At 41.6% G+C, this 20861-nt stretch overlaps 1 protein-coding gene across 2 annotated transcripts in view; it reads left to right on the top strand.

The window, feature by feature from the left end:
• LOC116942496 (interleukin-17 receptor A) overlaps window positions 1–19152 on the top strand; it is a 30271-nt gene extending 11119 nt beyond the window's left edge. The window contains exons 5-15 of one of the 2 annotated variants that reach the window (XM_032954497.2): window positions 1541–1667; window positions 8556–8603; window positions 9245–9408; window positions 11296–11364; window positions 12382–12453; window positions 12856–12940; window positions 13408–13434; window positions 14262–14348; window positions 15023–15073; window positions 15932–15955; window positions 16790–19152. In XM_032954497.2, coding sequence (XP_032810388.2) covers window positions 1541–1667; window positions 8556–8603; window positions 9245–9408; window positions 11296–11364; window positions 12382–12453; window positions 12856–12940; window positions 13408–13434; window positions 14262–14348; window positions 15023–15073; window positions 15932–15955; window positions 16790–18159 — 2124 coding nt within the window. In that variant the 3' untranslated portion in view covers window positions 18160–19152. The remainder of the gene's footprint in view (window positions 1–1540; window positions 1668–8555; window positions 8604–9244; window positions 9409–11295; window positions 11365–12381; window positions 12454–12855; window positions 12941–13407; window positions 13435–14261; window positions 14349–15022; window positions 15074–15931; window positions 15956–16789) is intronic. The other variant, XM_032954498.2, reaches the window with a different exon arrangement.
• The last annotated feature ends 1709 nt before the right edge of the window (window positions 19153–20861 follow it).

Below are 20861 nucleotides of genomic sequence, written 5' to 3'. Positions count from 1 at the left end.
TACTTTATTTTATGTTTTATTCACCATACAGTATTTCAGTATTACATTTTAAATGTATAATGTTTCTTCTTGTATGTATGTTGAAGTTTTCTCGCACCATACGTAGCCAACTGTGCTAATTCGAGGTGTGGGGCAAAGACAATAAACTAAACACAAAAAGCAGTTCTAAAGAAATGAGATTTAAAAGTGCATCACTCCAATGACTTCCTTCTTATTCATGATCTTAACAATGCTTCCCATTTTTGTTGAACCATAACACACTTTATGGCTCCTACCTGCAGCCCCTCCTTTCGCACCCCTCCCCATGTGCCCCCCCAAACCCCCTACGATGCCTCCCGTTGCCCCCCCCCCTCACCCACTCACCGCCCTTCCCCTCGGGTGTCCTCCCCCACGCCCCCCACCCGCATGCTGGCCATGCAAACCCCCCCCCCTCCTCTTTGCGTGCTTTGTCGTGCATGGCCTCCAGCCAGTGGACCTCGCCCAGGGCAGCACATGGCCATCTAGCAACACTTGTCTGTTTTCATATATAGCACAATAGCACTGTGTTTATCTTAGGAAAGGCTCACTAAGTTTCAAGATGTTTTTTTCAGGAGGGTCCTGGCAGGTTTTTGCAGTAGGGGGTGATGCTGCTCTCTAATTCCAGTTGAGTGATTTTCAGTTACATTGTTTGTTTTTCGCTATGGGATGAAACCATTGAACCTGGAGGAAACCCATGTAGAACAGGGGGAGAACATACAAACTCAGCACATTCACACACGCTCACAAGACACAAAGATCCCCCTTATCGTCTTAAGAGACGTTTTGGGCAAATACTGTTAGCCAGCACCTATGAAGGCCAGCACGGTACATGAGGGGGTGGGTGGCCAGCACCATGTCCGGCCGCCTTTGTCTATTGGCGATGTTTACACACCGCACTGGGTACTAATTTGAGGCTGAGTCGACCTAAGGGAGACCCAAAACCTGTTCAGATAATAGTCACTGGTGTTGCCCATGAGCGGCAATCAAACCCGGGTCGCTGATGTTTTAGTGCAGAGCACTAACCGCTACACTACTGTTCCACTCAATCACACTCACCCACCAACACTCAATAGGAAGGGAACATTCAAGCTACACACAGAAGGCATCCAAGTGGGGAATCGAACCAAAATCCTTCTTCCTGTGAAACACATAGGTTACCACTGTATCACCCTGCCAACCATGATGATGATTATTATTATTAAAATCACTTGAAAGTAACATTTCCCTTATATTCTTGGTTCTTTCGGTAAAGTCACGTAGAAGGGAAACAATAAAATAAAATATATATATTTTTATTATTTTATTGAACCAAGAATATGAAATCCCTGCAGTCACGAAAGCTTTAAATCAAAACATTTCCCTTGTTTTCATTCAAACATTAAAAAATTTAGTTTACCCAGGAATCCCTCACTGAGTTTCAAGACTTGGTTTCACGGGGGTTTTCGCTGTCGGGAGCGATTGCTGTGCATTTCCGAATTACTCCACCTTTGCACCCATTTGTCTTCTATCTCCTGTTTTGTAGTGGGAGTTTTACTTTGACAGATTTGAGGCTGAACCCAGCATGCAATACACGGTGTACATCTACAGCCTTCCCATGGCCATGTCAGGGCAAGATGACCTCCACATCTCAGCTGAGGTTTGCATGCCGGGTGAGTCGGTTGGTCCGTTTTTTTGGCGCTCCCTTGTGATGCTTTGGAGGTCAACGTCAAAGCAATCTTATGCTATGATCAGCATTGAGGCGGTGCTCATTGTTGTATATGCCGGGTCTTGAAAATTTAATTAAAATAATAATAATGAAATAAAATTGAAAAAAATGCGTAATTGTCCAAAAGTATGTTAATTGGTTTAACTATGCACATAAATTATGCTAATTATGGAGGCGTGATCTTTTGAAGTCATACAATTGTTTGCGATTATGCTAATGCAAGCCATTATGATAATTAGGCCCTGCCTCGCTGACGAGGGTAGTATTATTGGGATCATACAATGAATTGTATGAAGTTATGCAAGTGTGATGTAAGTATGCTAGATTAAGCTCAGCTTCGTTGTCATGGGTCGTATTATCGATCGGGAGAAAACAATTGTTCTCGCTTTAACATTTACTGATTATGTATTAGTGTGTTTATGTCAGGTCTCCAATTCAAATCTCACCGCAGGATACAGTTCTTATAACTAAGATTAGTTCGCATGAACTTAGGAAGACACCACTCGGACACTTCTGCGTTAAGCAATTTTAATTTCTAAACAAAAACATAACATATTCTTGGTTCTTTCGGTAAAGTCACGTTGAAGGGAAGCAATAAAATAATAAAATATATATAAAACAATAAAATTCTCATGACGTTTCGACTGCAACACAAGCAGTCATCATCAGGTGTGAAAACCAATGGCAAGAACATTTGAAAGAAGTGGCGGTTTGTATTTATTTATTTTAAACGTTAGCACTACGGATAGCGATTTGACAGTTTGTTTAGATGGACGAGTCCATATTATGTTCGGAAAAGAGGAGGGGGGAGACGAAAAATGTATGTATGCTGTCTGAAAGCCACCGTAAGCGTGAACGATCAATTAAGACATACTCTTTGGTTCTATTCGGTAAAGTCACGTAGGTAAAAATAAAAACAACAAAAATCACGACGTTTCGGCCACAACACAAGTGGCCTTCATCAGGTGAAGGGACCAGGCTGTCTCGAGGACAGCGCTGGAGTGAACACAGCCAAGCTCAGACCGCGACCTTTAAGCTTGTGTGAGAGGAATTATGGTGCCTTGACAAAGGAGTTAGCATAAAAATTAGCATTCAATTGGCGGACTTAGCATGGTGAACGGTGTAGAGGGGGTGAACATGTGCAGACCGGCGAGGGGGGGAGGGGGAGTTTACATATTGATGGTGTGAAAAGGGAATTTAAGCAACTGCGAAAGTTTGGGATACCACTACTTGAAAAAATATACTGTACCATTGAAAATTAGTTTAATGTTTGGTTCGATTTAGAACATCTTTTCAATGGTTGCTTAATTTGAAACCATCTTCTCGGTGGAAATTGTGTCTGTGTTTGTAAATCTGAATTACCTTGTGAACAAATCTCTGATAAAAACCCGTGGGTTTGCAAAGAACCTTGGTATCGGAGAAAATTATATCGTGATCACCCACAGCGTTGTAACAGTGATCAGCTACGGCAGAAGAATTCGTTCTGCCGTGTTTAAAATCTGATTTGTGCTCGCGAATTCGGTCAGGGACATGTCGTTTCGTCTCCCCGATATAGCAGTCACCACAGGTGCAGATCAATCTGTAAACTCCGGGGTACTGTAAGTCAGGAATAACATCCTTCGCGGAAGGGATCAGGTCACGGATTTTGTGAACTGTATTGAACCGGACCAGGATCTTGTGTTTGTTTAGAATTTTGGAGATCTTTTTAGTAATGCCTGCTATATATGGCAGTGTGAAGGTTTTGATCGGAGTATCAAGTGGTTGTTTCTGTATGGAGGGAGAAACAGCTTGGCGGATGGTACGGTCAGAGTTTCCATTCCTTTTGAGGGCCAGATGCACATGTTTTAATTCACAGGTCAAGTGGTGTCGGTCCGAAATGCAATGAGCCCTGTGGGGTAACGTTTTGATGAGAGAATTCTTTTGCGTCGGGTGGTGATGGGAATCAGGTTTCAAGTAGGAATCTGTGTGGGTGGGTTTCCTTTAGATAGAATGTCCCAATGAGCCATCAGGTCTCCTCTCAAACAGAACATCCAAGAATGGCAGCTTGCCATCTTTCTCTGCTTCCATGGTGAATTTGATGGCGGGGTGTCTGGAATTTGTGGTCTAGGAAAAGGTTCAAAGCCGGGAGGCCATGTGGCCAAATGACGAAAGTGTCGTCTACATATCTCTTCCACAGGGAAGGTCTGAGGGTGGAGGTCTGGATGGCGTCTGATTCAAATTTCTCCATGAAAATATTGGCTATCACTGGTGACAAGGGGGATCCCATGGGGGTACCCTCATTTTGTTTGTAGAAGGAGCCATTCCAAGTAAAGTAGGTATTGTTGAGGCAGTGCCTAACCAGTGCAGGTGTATCAGGGTTTAGTCCATGTTGGAACAAATTTTCAATTATTTCAATGGTATCAGGTACTGGGACCTTGGTGAACAAAGAGACCACATCGAAGCTGACAAAGATATCGTCAGGGGACAGTACAACGTCTTTGACCATAGAGACCAATCGGGCTGAGTTAAGTACTGCTGAGGTGGTCTTGCCAGTGAAAGGCAGCAAGGTATCTGACAGAAAATGGGCTAGTCTATACGATGGGTCGTAGTGGGGTGCCTTTATGAATCTTGGGAAGACCATAGAATCTAGAGGGTCTTGCAGCAGAAGGTTTTAGGGAGGGACGTTTAGTTGGGTCAATTAGGGAGGTCGAACTTGTGATGATCTTGTTGGTTTTTATCGCTCGGCTATTAGTAGGGTCATTTTAAATTTTTGAGTAACTTCCATCGTTGAGCAGATTCTGGATTTTGTTGTTGTATGAATCCTTATCCATAATTACAGTAGCGTTGCCTTTATCGGCTGAGAGGATTACTATGTCACTTCTGTTTTTTAAATTCGCGAGTTCAGAGCGTTAATTTTTGCTGATGTTGCTAATGGGTTTCTTAGCATTCTTAAGAATAGTGGCTATTTCAGCTCTCGCAACATCTGCTTGGAAGTGTCCTACGCCTTTGAGGGCTACATCGACCTGAGAGATGATATCATCTACTGGTATGTGTTTTGGGGTGACAGCAAAATTTAGCCCCCTACTGTTTTCAGATTGTCCGAAATCGGGGTGCTGCTCTGATTAATGACGATTTTGTTGACGTCTAGTTTTGTTATATGTGGAACTGTGTTCTTTGATAGGTGGTTGAATTTAGAAATCATGTTTGCTTTGCATTTGACTGACAGTGAATCAACAGAAGAAGCAGTCATGTTGTCTATGTGATTCCAATCAGAAGGTGACATTTTTTGTGTTAACATTAAATGAGCTCGTAGGAGAGTCCTGTCTAAAGTATCGAGTTCAAAACGGAGTAGCCTTATCCTCTCTGAGATTAAAGAAAGGCTGGCCTTAAACAGAATCTGTTTAGAATTCGGTGAGGACACAACAGCAGAAGTGAGTGTGAAGGCGATGGGTATTACCTTGTGGTCACGGCATCTTTTGAGGAAGGTTAGCGTCTCGATGAGCTGTGACTTCTTGTCTCGTCTGTCAAAAGCTCTAACAGATAGGTGAAAACCCTCCCCATAGAGGCTATCAATTCTAGATTTGAAGCTTTCGTGACTGCAAGGATCCATACTCTTTGGTTCTATTCGGTAAAGTCACGTAGGTAAAAAATAAAACAACAAAAATCACGACGTTTCGGCCACAACACAAGTGGCCTTGTGTTGTGGCCGATGAAATGTTCTTGCCATTGGTTTTCACACCTGATGATGACTGCTTGTGTTGCAGTCGAAACGTCGTGAGAATTTTGTTTTATATATATTTTATTATTTTATTGTTTCCCTTCAACGTGACTTTACCGAAAGAACCAAGAATATGAATCACTGCAGTCACGAAAGCTTTAAATCAAAATTTGAAAACATAACACTCTAATATGCGAACTCTTATGCTTGGAATTGTCAACATAGTACTCCTGGAGATCTTCCCCTCATTGATCCATACATTTAACCCTCAATGATCACATTGTTAAACTGGGTAACAAAACAATTTATTAATTCCTCAGAGTACACGAGCATATACGGCGATAGGAAAAAGTCTTTAAAAATTAATGCAACGATATTCATACTAAGTGCAATAAAGAAACATGTCCTGAAGGCAAGAGTAGTTATCAATTAATTCATTGGCAAGATTATGCAATTAACGAAAACGGATGAGTAAAATACTTCTAAACAATCGTATTCATGTAACTCGATGGGCAGCAATGCTTTTCACGATCAGCTGATATTTAACGCACCACCTTGGAATGGCAACCCTTCTTGAAACACAAACAAAGATAACTTGTTGGAACAGTCTTATTTGTCCCGATATGCGTGTTGTGTGTCTTCTTTGCCACTTGTTCAATTCTTTGCGTAAAGCAGATGCCGGGCGATGTGTCGTGAGTGTGGGGGAGGGTCATACAAACGGTTTCGTTGCTCTCTCTTGCTCGGGGGCGGCCACAGTTTCTGTCCACAGCTGGCTGGAAGAGTCGGCACGACGCTCGCCGTCGGTGCGCGATGATCCGTCGTCAGATAGCGCCCGCAGCCCGTCCGCTGGTCGCTGTTCCTCACTCTTGTCTTGGTTCCCAGCTGGTGCTGGTCGGTGTGAGAAGTGGGTCGAACCCACGGCGCTCTCGCCAGCACTCTCTTCCTCACGGGCGGCTGGTCAGGCTCTTTGCCCTGCTGGGTGAGCCGAGTCGGCACAACGCTTGTCCGCTGGCAGCTGACACCCTTGCTTGGTGGTGCTGGTGGCGCTGCTGCGCGCTTTCTCCGGCTTTGTGCTCTTTGGCGATGCCCGATTGCGCATGCAGCTGGTGCTCTGCGATGCTGGCTGGGTCGATGATTGGGCTTTCCACCCTTTCTCCCGGATGCTTGCTCGTCGTTGCTCTTTATTGTATTGCTCGGCTGTAGCTGCTTGTGGGAGCTTGCACTCAGGGTAGAATGACATTGAGCGATACTTCTTCTGTCAGCGCTGAACTCGTGTTCGGTGACACATCGCTACTCGGCAAGTCTCCCCATCCCTGGTTGATTGCAGAGTCCCACCCTGGAGCTTGCCGCTTGCAGAGCTCAACTTTTTGCGTTGACTTCGTAGACTCGTGGTTTCTGCTGGTGCAGCTCGTTGACGATGTGCCAGTCACGGGGGCAGGTTCCCGGAGCCTGTGGATCGCAGCTGCTCGTGGGAGCTGGCACTCACTCTCAAAACTTGTGAATTGTATTTGCACACCTCTTACACAACTCTGATAGCTTAGTACAATACAACTTATCGAACTCCTGGACTTTGCAAGCGACTCAAAATATCAGGATAACTGTAGAATAAACTTTCAGCGATACTCTGTCGGTCCATGCTGAACTCGGCACCTAACATCACCTCGCCCCTCTTCTCTGCGAGACACAGCACCCATTGCTAATGTCGAGGCCATGCTCCGGAGCCTGCCCGTCGCAGTACTCTCTGTTGTTCGCAGCACTCTACTTGCATGATCTGTGTCCGTGCTTAAATGTGAAATTGTCTCCCCTCTCTCCGCGTCTCTTGCGAGAGAGAAAAAAAACAGATGCCCTCTGTCACCGTTCTCCCGTGACCGCAGCGGCCTGGCTGCCCCCCCCTTTATGACCTTTGATAGTTTGTTTTTGTTTGCATCCCCAACCCCTCTCTTCGTGGTGTCTGCTAAAAGGGAGGGGAAGCACCCTTCATACATATTTTATGGCTACCATGTGTTTGTGTCAAATTTTTGGAAGACAAAGGTGGCCGGGGAGGCTCTGAAGTCATGGAATACATATTATCTGGTCTTGTGTGTTTGACCTATTTTCTTGTATCTTTCATGAGTTACCCACGGTCAAATATCTCGTGGTTATTATTTGGTTTATGTTTAACCAAGATTCATAATGCCCCTCGTTACCATCATTATTCCGAGGGTTTGTCAAGCTTTGTTATAAGTCTGTGTCACGAGGGATCGCTGTTTTATTCTCGAGTTATATTTTGATATCCCAAGGCTGGAGATATAACCAAGCCCTCACTTTCTTGACTGCCAGAATTCACATTCCTTAGTTCTCTTGGTGAAGTTACATAAATAGAAATATACAATAAGAAACAATGTATGAGTTGAATAAGGGTGAAATAAAATAAGTAATAATAAAGCCACTAATATAGACTGCAGTCTATCATGTCGACTTATTCTTATAGCCAAGCTTCGAACTTTTACCGTTAAAAAAATATATCAGTTATAATGTCCGTTTACCCTGTGCTCTGTGTCTGTGCCTGTGATTCTGAATATTTGTTTGTGAACTGTCCAAAGCGCCAAGCATGTCATGGCATGCGGTCCTTTGGCAATCTGGAGATTTTTCAGATCGTCGTTAACCTTCCTTTGCCCCGGAGTTCATTATTTAATGGCCTTTTACGACCTCCAGATGCTTGGTGCTTGTGGGAGGTAGCGGGTTTGAGGGTGTTTTTTATCGATTATTATTTAAGAAAAAATATTGGCAGAATTATTTTTAATATACATTTTTGGAAAAAGGCCTATATATACAACATTATCTCCGATTTATAGCACTCAGCCATTGGTGTAATTTCCACATTCCTGTGATGGGGATGAGACAATTCACTGTCTGAAACACATCCCAAATTTTTCGTATTACACTAATGGGAAAAGCCATTCCGATTTACGAAATTTCGTTTGACGTTTTTTTTTAAATAAAGCATCCCTTTCATCAATCAAGGGATACCTGGATGTGCACCACCGTACCCAACTTAGTGCAGCATGTGTGTGTAAACGAATTTCATGTTGTATAGTTGTGATCATCACCGTATTTTACGTTTTGCTTAATGGTGGTCTTCGTCCTCTCTTGCAGATTGCAGAAACCAGAATATGATGCTCACCAGTAATTGTGTAAAAAGAGGTCAGCTATTCCTGCCACCCATATACATTGCAAAATATGCAGTGGTTCCCCATTGCAAATGTATAAAGTCCATGAAGTGCCAATTGGATGGTGTTGGTTGTGGTTGCATAAAATAATGGAACATTTCCCTTGTTTTCATTTAAACATTTTAAAATTTAGTTTACCCAGGAATCCATCACTGAGTTTTAAGATTTGATTTCACGGGGGTTTTCTCAGTTGGGGGAAATTGCTGTGCGTTTCCGAAATAAGTTATTTACTGTCTACTTACTAATTTTGATGGGACACTGACACAGAATGACCTGCTCTTCTTAGAATTACGTTAGGGATATTTAACGTCCACTGTGTAGCAGATAGCATGTATTTTTGTCACTGCGAACCTCTACAGCAAGCAGCTAAAGTACTACCACTGGGACATCCCACCCATCTGGTGGTATGGTGCTGAACTTTATTCAGGTATATTGCGCAGCATATGTATGTTTGTAGAACTTATTTCACTCTCTACATAGCCAGCCGTGCTAATTGGAGGTGCGGGGGAAGGGCAACAAACTAAACACAAAAAGCAGTTCTAAAGAAATTAGTTTTTACAGTGGTGATGTGCTGTGGTGGACGGTATGTGACGACCTTACTCGTACCACTTGCAGGAAGTCTATGGCAGCCAATGGTCCAAATGTCCTTATGTGAAAACAAATTGGTGGTGAACTTCAACACGTCCAGCATCTACAGCGAGAAGTACCACGTCATTGTTCAGCCGGATCAGGGGTCGCAATGTGGCAATCGTCAACGACTTGAACAGCGTATCAATGAGGTGAGAGGTCGTCCACCTCCCCTGTCCCCTCTCATCTCACTGGAGACGACTCCCCTCGGTATGCTGTTCTCATGTCTGGGGTGGAGCACCCAGTTTCTACCTTGTTGTAATTAATTGGAATCAACCTAAAGTGCTCAGGTATCTTGACGATCAACCGCTCACTGATTGACTCCAGTCACTCGCTCACTTACTGGTGGTCGGTTGCCTCCTTATCGCTCTTCTTTTGCTTTACCGTGGTTGCTTTTCTGCGAACCTTCCTCATTGATTCCTCCACCCATGTTGAGGACACGGTCTACCAGACATTTGACTGTTTCCTCTGATCCACCACACTGTGTTAACCCAGGAAAATGCAGGTCACAACAACACACTCACTAATTCACCCATCTAACCATTCACTCACTCAGTCACCACACTGCTGGTCAAAATAGTTTTCATTTTAACACATAGGCTTTCGCGACCAATATCATCCATAGAGGGGTTTTTTTGGGGTTAGATTGCGTAAATATATAAATGTGTCATAAATCCACCATCACCCGACACAGCCAATAAGTAAGGTTTGTCACGTTAACAAAACGTGCCACTTAGTTGCTACTTCAGCACTCCGCTGTGTTAAAGAGTAAACCCACAACAGTTACAATTTATATATATACGTGCTCTAACCCAACAAAACCTTATGAATAATATTGGTTGCGAAAGCCTACAAGTTCAATTGGAATTTCCTCCCATCGCCTCTTTCCCCAAGCTCTTATAATTTTCTGCAATATCAGAGATTTGTTGACTGTGATCTATTGGGCCCTTGTTTAGTAACTGTGTTTACAAAAACAAATTTTTGAATGAGTAACCAAGATGTGTCAAGCGCCCAGCAACCGTTCTTGTGATGGGAGGTTTTTTATTTTTTGCTGGTACCAAGTTGCGTACAGCTCCTTCATTATCGCTGTCTTTGTAAGAACTTTGAGTCATGTACTCATGCGTGAATTTTTTCCAGGAACTCTAGTTTCCTGATGTGTACAAAATACTCAGGAATTGGCTATGTGTCCCATTGGTAACACGTCCCAATGTAGAACCTTCCTGAAACCGAGTCTAGACTCATGCGAGGCTGCCGTGGATAAATATTTATCATGACCGTTTCAAACTCATGTGTTATTGGTAACCATAAAGAATAGTGTCCAAAACAACATTGACTATATTCTTGGTTCTTTCGGTAAAGTCACGTAGAAGGGAAACAATAAAACAATAAAAAATATTTTAATTATTTTATAATATTTTATAATAAAAATATTGTAATTATTTTATAATATTTTATAATAAAAATATTTTAATTATTTTATTGTTTCCATTCTACGTGACTTTACCGAAAGAACCAAGAATATGAATCCCTGCAGTCACGAAAGCTTTAAATAAAACCATTGACTATGTGTTATATAATGTAGGCCCATAGTCTAGCAGCAAGACATAAATGCAGGATTTCATGTTAATGGTATTTCGAGACTCCAAGAGCCCAGAATAGTCTTGTGTTCACAAGATGTACAACAATGAAGCAAATAGAAATGGGAACACAAAAACCAAAATGGCACCATGTTTAGGAAGAAATAAAAAACAGTGCACAAACATAAATCACTATCAAAATACATTTCCTGAAATTAAGTTTGCTCAAATAATTTTTAAATATCCTTCACAGTAAAAAAAGTTAAAGACCATAAAAATGGATTCAGGCTGATAATTGCACAATAATCCAAACTGACAAGGATTTATATCAAATAAAACAATTTTTGTTGAGAATTATCCTTGTTTAGCACAAGTATGTGTGTTGTTTTCGTTCCGTGCATATGCATGGCATGCACAGATCCTTGCTGCGGTTTGCATTTGTGTTATTATTTACAATTGCAGACCAAGGATCAGAGATCGATGCTTTCCGACATTGACAAGGGCCTCCATGATTGCCTCATCTTTATGGAGGTGCGTGCACGAGAGAAGCCGAATGGTGCTCACCGGTGATTCCCCCATGGCTCCCTGTGATCAACCACTGCCCCCTTGGTCATGACACAGAGTCAAAGCGATTTCCGGCTCAAATGAGCATTGAGGCAGTACCCATCTCCTGTTTACAGCTGAGCGAGTGAAGGAAATTCCATATTATACTCTTTGGTTCTATTTGGTAAAGTCACGTAGGTAAAAAAACAACAAAAATCACGACGTTTCGGCCACAACACAAGTGGCCTTCATCAGGTGAAGGGACCGGACTGTCCAGAGGACAGCGTTGGAGTGAAGACAGCCAAGCCCAGGTCGCGTCCTTTAATGTGTGGGGGAGGAAACAAAAAACGCCTTGACAAAGGAATTAGCATAAAATGATGTAGCATGAAATGATGTACTGGACTGGCACGGGGGGGGGAGGGGAGTTTACATAATGTTGGTGTGAAGGGAAATAAGCTGCTGTGAAAGTTTGGGATACCACTACTTGAATAAATATACTGCACAATTGAAAAATAGTTTAACGTTTGGTATGATTTAGAACATCTTTCCAATGATTGCTTAATTTGAAACCATCCTCGGTTGAAATTGTATCCGTGTTTGTAAATCTGAATTGCCTCGTTACTTTACCGAATAGAACCAAAGGGTATGGATCCTTGCAGTCACGAAAGCTTCAAATCTAGAATTGGAATTCCATATTCCTATGGTGGGGGGGGTGAGTCTTATCGCTAGGACTGTCACTCCTGGCTTCCACAATGTGGTTGAAATTATATTTAATCTGAATGAATGATGGGCTGAATCAGCACCCCCAACAGTAATTCGACCCACAAAATTTCTATAGCGAGCCACTCTCCGCTGCTGAGACACCTGGCTAGTAGATGGGACAGCTGATTCACTATTGTGGATTTGTTTAACAAAGTATTTGTGCTGTTTGTGTTAAGTGCATATGCATGTCGTGCATATAATGTTTTTTGTGGTTTGCATTCATGTTATTATTTATAATTGCAGACCAAGGTGGAGCGGAAGTCGGTGATTTTTGACATTCACAAGGGCCTTCAAGAGTGCAATCTCTCCATCGAGGTGCGTGCATGAGAGAAGCTGGACGGCGCTCACTGGCGATTCCCCCATGGCTCTCTGTGATTACCACTGCCCCCTCGGTCATGACACAGAGTCATAGCGATTTCCGGCTCAAATGAGCATTGAGACAGTGCCCATCTCCTGTTTACAGCTGAGCCAGTGATGGAAATACAATATTCCTATGGTGGGGGTGAATTTATCCACAGGATAACTACTGTTGAATCCCGCAATGCGTTTTTTTCCTTCATTTTATTCACCCTGAATAGATGATTGGCTGAATCAACCGCCCCAAAGAGTATTCAACCTACAACTTTCTGATTGCGATCCGCTCTCTCTGCCACAAAGCCACCTGGCTGGTAGATGGACAGCTTATTCAGCAATGTGCATGTCCCTTCTCTCACACAGATCATTCCGTTCTTTGAGGCCTGCAAGAATGACTGTACGAGGAAACTGGTGAATGTAACAAAGTGTTGCTCCAGAGGTCCAAAAGGTACTCATCTCATTTTACAGCCCCGAGCCAATGGAGGAACTCCACATTCCTATCATTCAGATGCCTCAATCCGCACGATATAATTTATTGGGGTGATCGGACTTTTGCCAATGCAGCTCCCAAGTTTTGGAATGCTTTGTCTTTGCTAATAAGACAATCAAAATCGCCATCTATATTTAAGTCTGTCTTGAAAACTCACCTCTTCAAACGGGCCTGTACCCCCCAGTTCTGGCCATTGACCCTTCTGTTTATTTCCTGCTTTCCATACATGGTGCATTGGAAACTATGGATGAAATGTGTCTTACAAATGTAAATCTATATTATTCATAGGACAGCCACTGTTGACTTTCCCACTCAAGTGTAGAAATGTTGATGCCCATAGAAATATTGCAAATGTTTGCATTTTAAATTTAACACGTAGCATTTTTGCAACCTGTTGCAGTTCATCATTGTTTTTTTTTTTTAAGAATTGTCAACTACATCCCCATGCCCAGGTAAATATACTATTCAAGATGCGTGTTCACATGAAGCGACCATAGAGAAGCAGTTTGTCTCAGAAATAATTCGGTAGAACATACACTTCCTTACCACATCCGTCTCCACATCTCATCAGCAATACGGCCTTCTGGGGGAGGGTGGGAAATATTTCATCAGCATTGGTTTAATACAAGCAAGGTCATGACTGGTTTTGACATTCATTGTCTCTCATTACCAGTCAGGCTTGCTTCAAACAATGCTGGTTAACTGCCTTTAGATATTGGTCCGAGATAGACGCAACGTTATATAATTTGTATAAGTATGCTGCTGTAATGATGCAATCCCTTGAGTCTGTGTTGCTGACAGAATGGGAAAAAGCTTCCTTTACTTTCTACGTGGACAAATATATTAAGAAGGCAAATTTATCATGCAATATACCTCACCAAAAAAGCAAACTACAGTTGATTGGTCATTGCTCATCGATCTCGATGCCCAGCAAAACATAATGGAACATTTTGTATTTGTTTTATATTTAGAATTTACACATAAGCTGAGATATGAAGGTAAATTTATGAAAAGTTTTTTTTAAGGCAGTGGCAGTTATATTTTTTATAAATCCCAAATGGCATCATTTGGTGTATAAATACACAATGTAACTACGGTGACCATTGTCATTCTTTCATATGGCTGATGTAGATGCAAAGCAATAACTTCAATTTCACATTCGGGTGGTCAAGCCAGATAACCACGTCAGCAGCGCGGAATATATCGCTGTAATGTCTCATTAATAACTTTTTGTTTCATTAATCGCTTTTTCCATTATTAATTATATTTCCCACATCAGTTCCATTCGAAGTCAAAGGCATTATCCTGACTGGTGTGGCGGTCCTCCTGCTATGTCTTCTTCTCTTCGTCGTCATTGTCTGGAGAAGTGAGGAGACGCTGCAAATTACAAAAACTCAACACAATTGTCAATAACATGGTGGAGTGCATAAGAGTTGGAGACTGCACTATACAAAATATACATTATAGGGCGCTTATAAAAATAATGTTAAGAATTTTCTTAATTAAGGCTTGGCATGTGAACCCATGGGATATTGAGTAACAGCCAAACCCTTTCTGGCTAATAGCACCCTTACTGGCTAATTGCATCATGGGTAACTGTGTTGCTCTCATTGAAGGCCCATTGGTGTTGCACATGTGCACCAAATTTGAAATTTAATATTACATTCTTTATCTGTTGTTGGATGAAATGCTCTACCACCACTTCTGTAGTCGTTGTACACCTGCCTAGTCATACCTATACTTCAGGGTTGCATAATTTTGATTATGAATTATGTTTTAGTTTTTCTATCTAAAATATTTCACCTGTGAAATCCCTTGAGATGGAAAAACCCTAACCCAAAGGTGTCCAGGATGCTAGTTGACACACATTACCGTATACAGTATGCATATGTACAGTGAGGTAATGGTTTTGACTTGCTAATTGTTTAACCATACTAACCTCTAATTTGCATGTCGACATGTTTTGTTTAGTTTCTATAATTGAAATTATTTTTTTCAAGTGATACCCACATGCGATGCATTGTCCATGCTTGTTTGCAGAAAAAGTTGCATTTATCCCTCCAGAAAATATCTGTCCTGGGATCCAACCTGGTACGTATTTATGTTGAACTTCTTTCTCACCGTACGTAGCAACCCGAGCTAATCGGAGTTACAATGTTTTTATTTATCCAGAAAAGTATTCCTGAGTCTCTAACTTGTATGGCATTCCAGACGGCCGTGTTATTATACAGTGTCTTTGACACGTTATTTAATGGTGTTATTGACACGTGATATTAAACGGTGTTATTGAGACGTGTTATTAAACGGTGTAATTTACACGTGTCTTAAAACGGTGTAATTGACACGTGGTATTAAACGGTATAATTGATACGTATGTGTTTTCGTTTGTGCACATTCACCACTGGCAAGTCAATTGTTTTGTGTTTACTAAACGTTAGTAGTTCAGTTAAGAAAGACAAAGTGAGTACTTACTGAAATAAGCATTGAGACATTGCTCATCTCTTGTTTGTACCCCTGAGCCAGTGGTGAACATTTCATATTCACATAGCAGAGGCAAGTCTCTCTGTAGAAAAAACACTTCACATTCTGCACAAAGTGGCACTCATTTTCTTTACCCTCGAAGAATGATGGACTGAGTCTACCCCCAACCAATATTTAAACTTACAAGCTTCCAATTACAAACCACTGACTCGCTGGTTAAATGTAAAATTTGAAAAGTGAAAATAAAAAAGTAGTAATTTACATGTGAAGAGTTGAAAAATACAATTCAGTTAGGAAACCAACGTTTTGTGGTGCCTTTGCCGGATGGACAAGGTAGATGATCATCTGTGTCACATGTGGGTTATATGTGCAATATTTAAACAATGTCATGCCACTTAACATGGCAATTATCAGCTTTACAACTATAGAACATACCTAATCAACTAAACAACTGTTGTTTTGTTCCAGGTAAACGCCCAGATGAAGTGCGATGTGAGTTGTTGGACACAGTGTGGCAAATAAAAATGAAGCTTGAATTCCTGTTTTTGTTTTTGCTGTAAAAAAACTTGATTGGTATTTTCATTTCTGTTTATAGCCAAATATATCATAGACAAAGGTTCTGTTTTAATTATTATAATTAAATACTAATGTTTGATAGTCATCATTAAAAAGACGTAAGGCAGCATTTGCACCAGGTCTATGTTGTGCTACTCATCTTAAATAATGGAACACTTTTACACAAACAACTTAGCTTTTTGTCATCCTCAGTGCAAAGATTAAAATGAAATCCAAATCATTATCATCCCTCCGTACTTGGTATTTAAAGACATACATAAAGTATGTAATTTAATTCCTAAAAATAAACAAAGACAATTTGAATATTTACCAAAAACTGGTGTGTGATAAATGGTGCTTATATCAAAATGTGTACTTTATTATAACTTTTTCGTTTGTCACTATAGATGAACGAAAAAAGTGTACGTGAGCGTGCAGTATTTCACGTACATAGTGTGTACTCCATGAAATAGCTGTGTTTTGTCACCTGTGTTAGCAAAGCAAACAAACAAAATCAGGCCGTGTTGCTCGAGAATGAAAATCCGTGTAACCAGTGGTCTAAATGGTTCTGCTATGAAACCGATTCATCCGGCTGCCCGTGTTTACTACCATTTCCCCCTCCGGAGACATTGTGATGTAGCAATAGGAACCGTTGTAAAAAGTGCCGGTAGACGTTTTATATCCAGCTCTAACACTCTGTTTCACGTACAGCTGACGCTCGCGATTTTTCATGTACAGCAGTCACAAACATGTTTCTGTTTTGTTTTTCAGTTCCCTACCATAAAGTTCTGCTGCTCTACTCCATGGACCACACTTTGTATAAGAATGTCATCTGCTCTCTCGCCTCGTACCTACAAGGTTTCTGTGGCTTTGAGGTGATCCTTGACCAGTTAGAGACGAAGAACATCGCTCAGATGGGTAACATGAACTGGCTGCAGGCACGAAAGACTGAGATGGAAGACCCTGGAAACATGATCATGGTCGTGTGTTCTCGAGGAGTGATGGTCAAGTGGAGGAGAGCCATGTGTAAGGAAGGAGAGGCCTCCAGCAGAGAAAACGATTGCCTTATTGGTGACATGTTCACTCCAGCACTTGGCCTCATTGCCAACGACTTCAAAAACCCCATTGCTGCCAGAAACAAATACATTGTGACTTACTTTGAGGAGTTCAGCAGTGAAGATGACGTGCCTGAGATATTACGCATGGCGCTGCAATATAAGCTTATGACCAACATGCGAGATGTGTACTTCAGGATCCGCGGGAAGGAGCAATGCGGGCCAGGGATTGTCTGCAAAGTCAATGGCATCTCCAAGGACGACTATCACACCAGTACCACAGGGAAACATCTATATGAAGCTATTAACAAATTTAAAATGTTCCAGAATTCCAATCCCACTTGGTTTGATAACCTGGATGATATCCCATTTGTATCCATAGGTCACGTAAGAGATGAGGTGGAAAGAGATGGTGCGATGCAACACTGCTTGCATGCAAACCTCCCTGAATTAGGTTGTTATAAAAGTAAAATTGATCTGGCTATTCCACGAGATATCATGCAGTCTCACCTGGTGAAACCACCCTTACCAGACAACACAAGCGCATCACCAGCTCTGGCTCAGTCAGATAGCTTCTCCAGACCATTTGTTGATCAGTGGCCGGCATTCAGAGGGCATCAGTATAACTACTCTGCTTGGGAACAGCAGCACATCCTGGCATCAAATGTTCAGAGCTCCCTCGATGCCAGACCCAGAAGTGAGGGCTATCACTCTTCAGGTTCAGAAAATGGCCGCTGTTCGACGCCGCTGACCTTGGACGTGTCGCACGACGGCCGGGCGATTGAGCCTGCAAATTTACGAAATGGCCCTCGAGAGTTTGGCGAGAATGCCGCCCTTGTCGATAACACAGGCCGCGAAGTCGGATGGCCCTCGGTCGACAATAAGGACAGTGGAATAGATGGGTTGAGTGCGGATGTGGACTCTTGCAATGCGTCTGGCTCGATGATGAAACTCTTGTACGAGTTTCAGCAGTTAAACCTCAGTGAGCATCTGAAGGACCTGCGGATACCTGGCGCTACTTCTGTGCCAGGCGCCCATGTGGGGCCGGCTATGCCAGACAAAATTACGCAAGAGACGATGTTATAAGTGTGACCGAAATCGAGATCAGCGCGCCACTTGATGTATTTATGTTGAACTTCTTTTGCATGGGACATAGCCAACCGTGCTCACCGAAGGTGCGGGATACTGAATCTACAGTGGCTTAAAGCAACGTGAACATTGTACACAACACAACAGGACTTCAGTAGAATGACCTACTAATTGTTGTTGCTCTGATCAAGCGGTTGGCAAATAAGAAAACATCAAATGAAGCCATATAGAAATATAGTGATCTAGTAGAAAGATGAACAATCGTAATGACAATGGTCACAGTGAACTCTTTATCTGATGGTGGATAACTGCAACTTTCTATATTTTTTACGGACACGGGTGAAGTGATCTGAAACTAATGTTATATTACATGTGCTGTGTAAAGTATGCACACGCGTTAACAGTTGTTTCAGAACACACCTCTCACTTAAGCATTGCTCTGTAGTCTGCAAATATGTCTAAGCTGCTGCAGGCCCTGGTGTAATCAATGAGACGGGGCTTCCTGTAAAACTTGTCCCCCCTCGTGCATCTTTGTAGCCCCCGGCGAGCCCGATACAGCTGCACCATCTGCAAACTCAACAATCATGCCACGCTTTCTGCTTCCATGCCTATACAATTGTAAATACTGTCCACGCGGAAAGCTTAAATAATGTATAAAAAACATTGTTTATTCCTACATAATCACAATGTTTCAGTTATTAATTTTTAAAAGTTATGTAAATAGAAATGTTATGTGTAAGTTTGGGAATTCAATGGCAGATGGATTTAAAATGTACTTATCAAGGGACAATATAAAAAATATCTGCTGATACAAAATTAACAATTATTATTTTGAAGGCATCATGTTATGGGTTTTAAATGTTTCTTGTATAATTCTGAAACTGTGAATATTTAAGTTATCGTAGGTGACAACATAAATCTGATTTACAATAATTGTGTACAGTCATAAAAGAAAATAATGCAAATAAAATTGTGCCACTGTGCTGAGAATTTTTTTTTTACGTCTACTTTTTTCCGCAACCCTACATCGTACAGACTCGAGCCATATACCATGCGACTCATCTCATTGAGTAACAATTAAATATTTCATCTTCTTTGGTTATTTCGGTAAAGTCACGTAGAATGAGAATAAAATTATAAATTGATAAAATAACAAAATTCTCACGACGTTTCGGCCACAACACAAGCGGCCTTCATCAGGTGAAGGGACGAGACTGGAGGACAGCGCTGGAGCGAACACAGCCAAGCTCAGACCGCGACCTTTAAACTGTGTGAGAAGAAACAGCGCCTTGACAAAGGAATTAGCATAGAATTTAGCAGTGAAATAGCTGAGTGATTAGCTTGTGACTGGTCACAGAAATGGCTATGTTAAAGTCAAAGCATACACATCCACAGAGGCACCCCTTGACAAAGGAATTAGCATAGAATTTAGCATTGAAATAGCTGAGTGATTAGCTTGTATTTTACGATGACCTTCAGACCGCAGCTCTTTCGCTGGCAGTGACTCTTAATACCTCACACCACGGTTAATGGTATGGTTTACAACATGGAGTATAACAGCGCCTCGCAGCTGTCTCTCTCCCCCTCCTCCGTTCCGACCATGGATGAACTCGTCCGTCTGAACGGGACTCGTAGCTATCCGTGGTGCTAAAAGTTGAGGGTAAGAATCAACTCATTTTTTTGCCATATAGCATTGTGATATATAACGACTTATTGTTGGTAGCTTAGCTGATTGGAGAATATATAGAGTTGATTGATAACATTGAGGTAATTTATATTTTAGTTTTTTTATTGGTTTACTATGTAGTATTCATTACATAGTGTAGTGTATACCCAGCTACTGTTAATAGCTCAGCTTATTGAAGAATATATTGAGTACATTTATTCTGTGGATGTGTATGCTTTGACTTTAACATAGCCATTTCTGTGACCAGTCACAAGCTCATCACTCAGCTATTTCAATGCTAAATTCTATCCTAATTCCTTTGTCAAGGTGCTCTGTTTCTTCTCACACAGTTTAAAGGTCACGGTCTGAGCTTGGCTGTGTTCGCACCAGCACTGTCCTCCAGACAGTCTGGTCCCTTCACCTGATGAAGGCTGCTTGTGTTGTGGCCGAAACGTCGTGATAATTTTTTGTGTTATTTTATTTTAAATTTTGATTTAAAGCTTTCGTGACTGCAGTAATTCATACTCTTAGTTTTTTCGGTAAAGTCACGTTGAAGAGAAACAACAAAATAATAAAATATATATAAAACAATAAAAAATTCTCACGACGTTTCGACCATAACTCAAACGGTCGTCTTCAGGTGTGTTGGTTCGCATAAATGTATTTTTAAACGGCGCATTTATTTATTTATTAAAAAACCGTTAGCGCCACGCGCAACGATTTGGCAGTTTACCCAGGACTAGTCCATCTATATTCTGAAAAGAGGAGGGGGGAGACTAAATTTTTTATAATGTATGCTGTCTGAAAGCCACTGTAAGCGTGAACAATCAATTAAGACCTGAAATGGTTTATCAAATCTTTCCAATGATTGCTAAGATAGAATCCATCTTCTCGGTTGAAATTGTCTCTGTGCTTGTATATGTGGACAGCCTCATGAACGAATCTCTCATGGAAGCCAGATGGCTTACAAAGAACCTCTGTCTTGGAAAAGTCAATGGCATGTGAGCCTACTGAATTAGAACAATGATCTGCC

This window comes from Petromyzon marinus, chromosome 14 (genome assembly GCF_048934315.1).
Source record: "Petromyzon marinus isolate PM22_M1 ecotype Great Lakes invasive population chromosome 14, UKy_Petmar_22M1.pri1.0, whole genome shotgun sequence".
NCBI classification, from domain to species: Eukaryota; Metazoa; Chordata; class Hyperoartia; order Petromyzontiformes; family Petromyzontidae; genus Petromyzon; species Petromyzon marinus.
The sequence above is the reverse complement of the archived record's forward strand: the minus strand, read 5'-3'. Positions and strand labels throughout refer to the sequence as shown.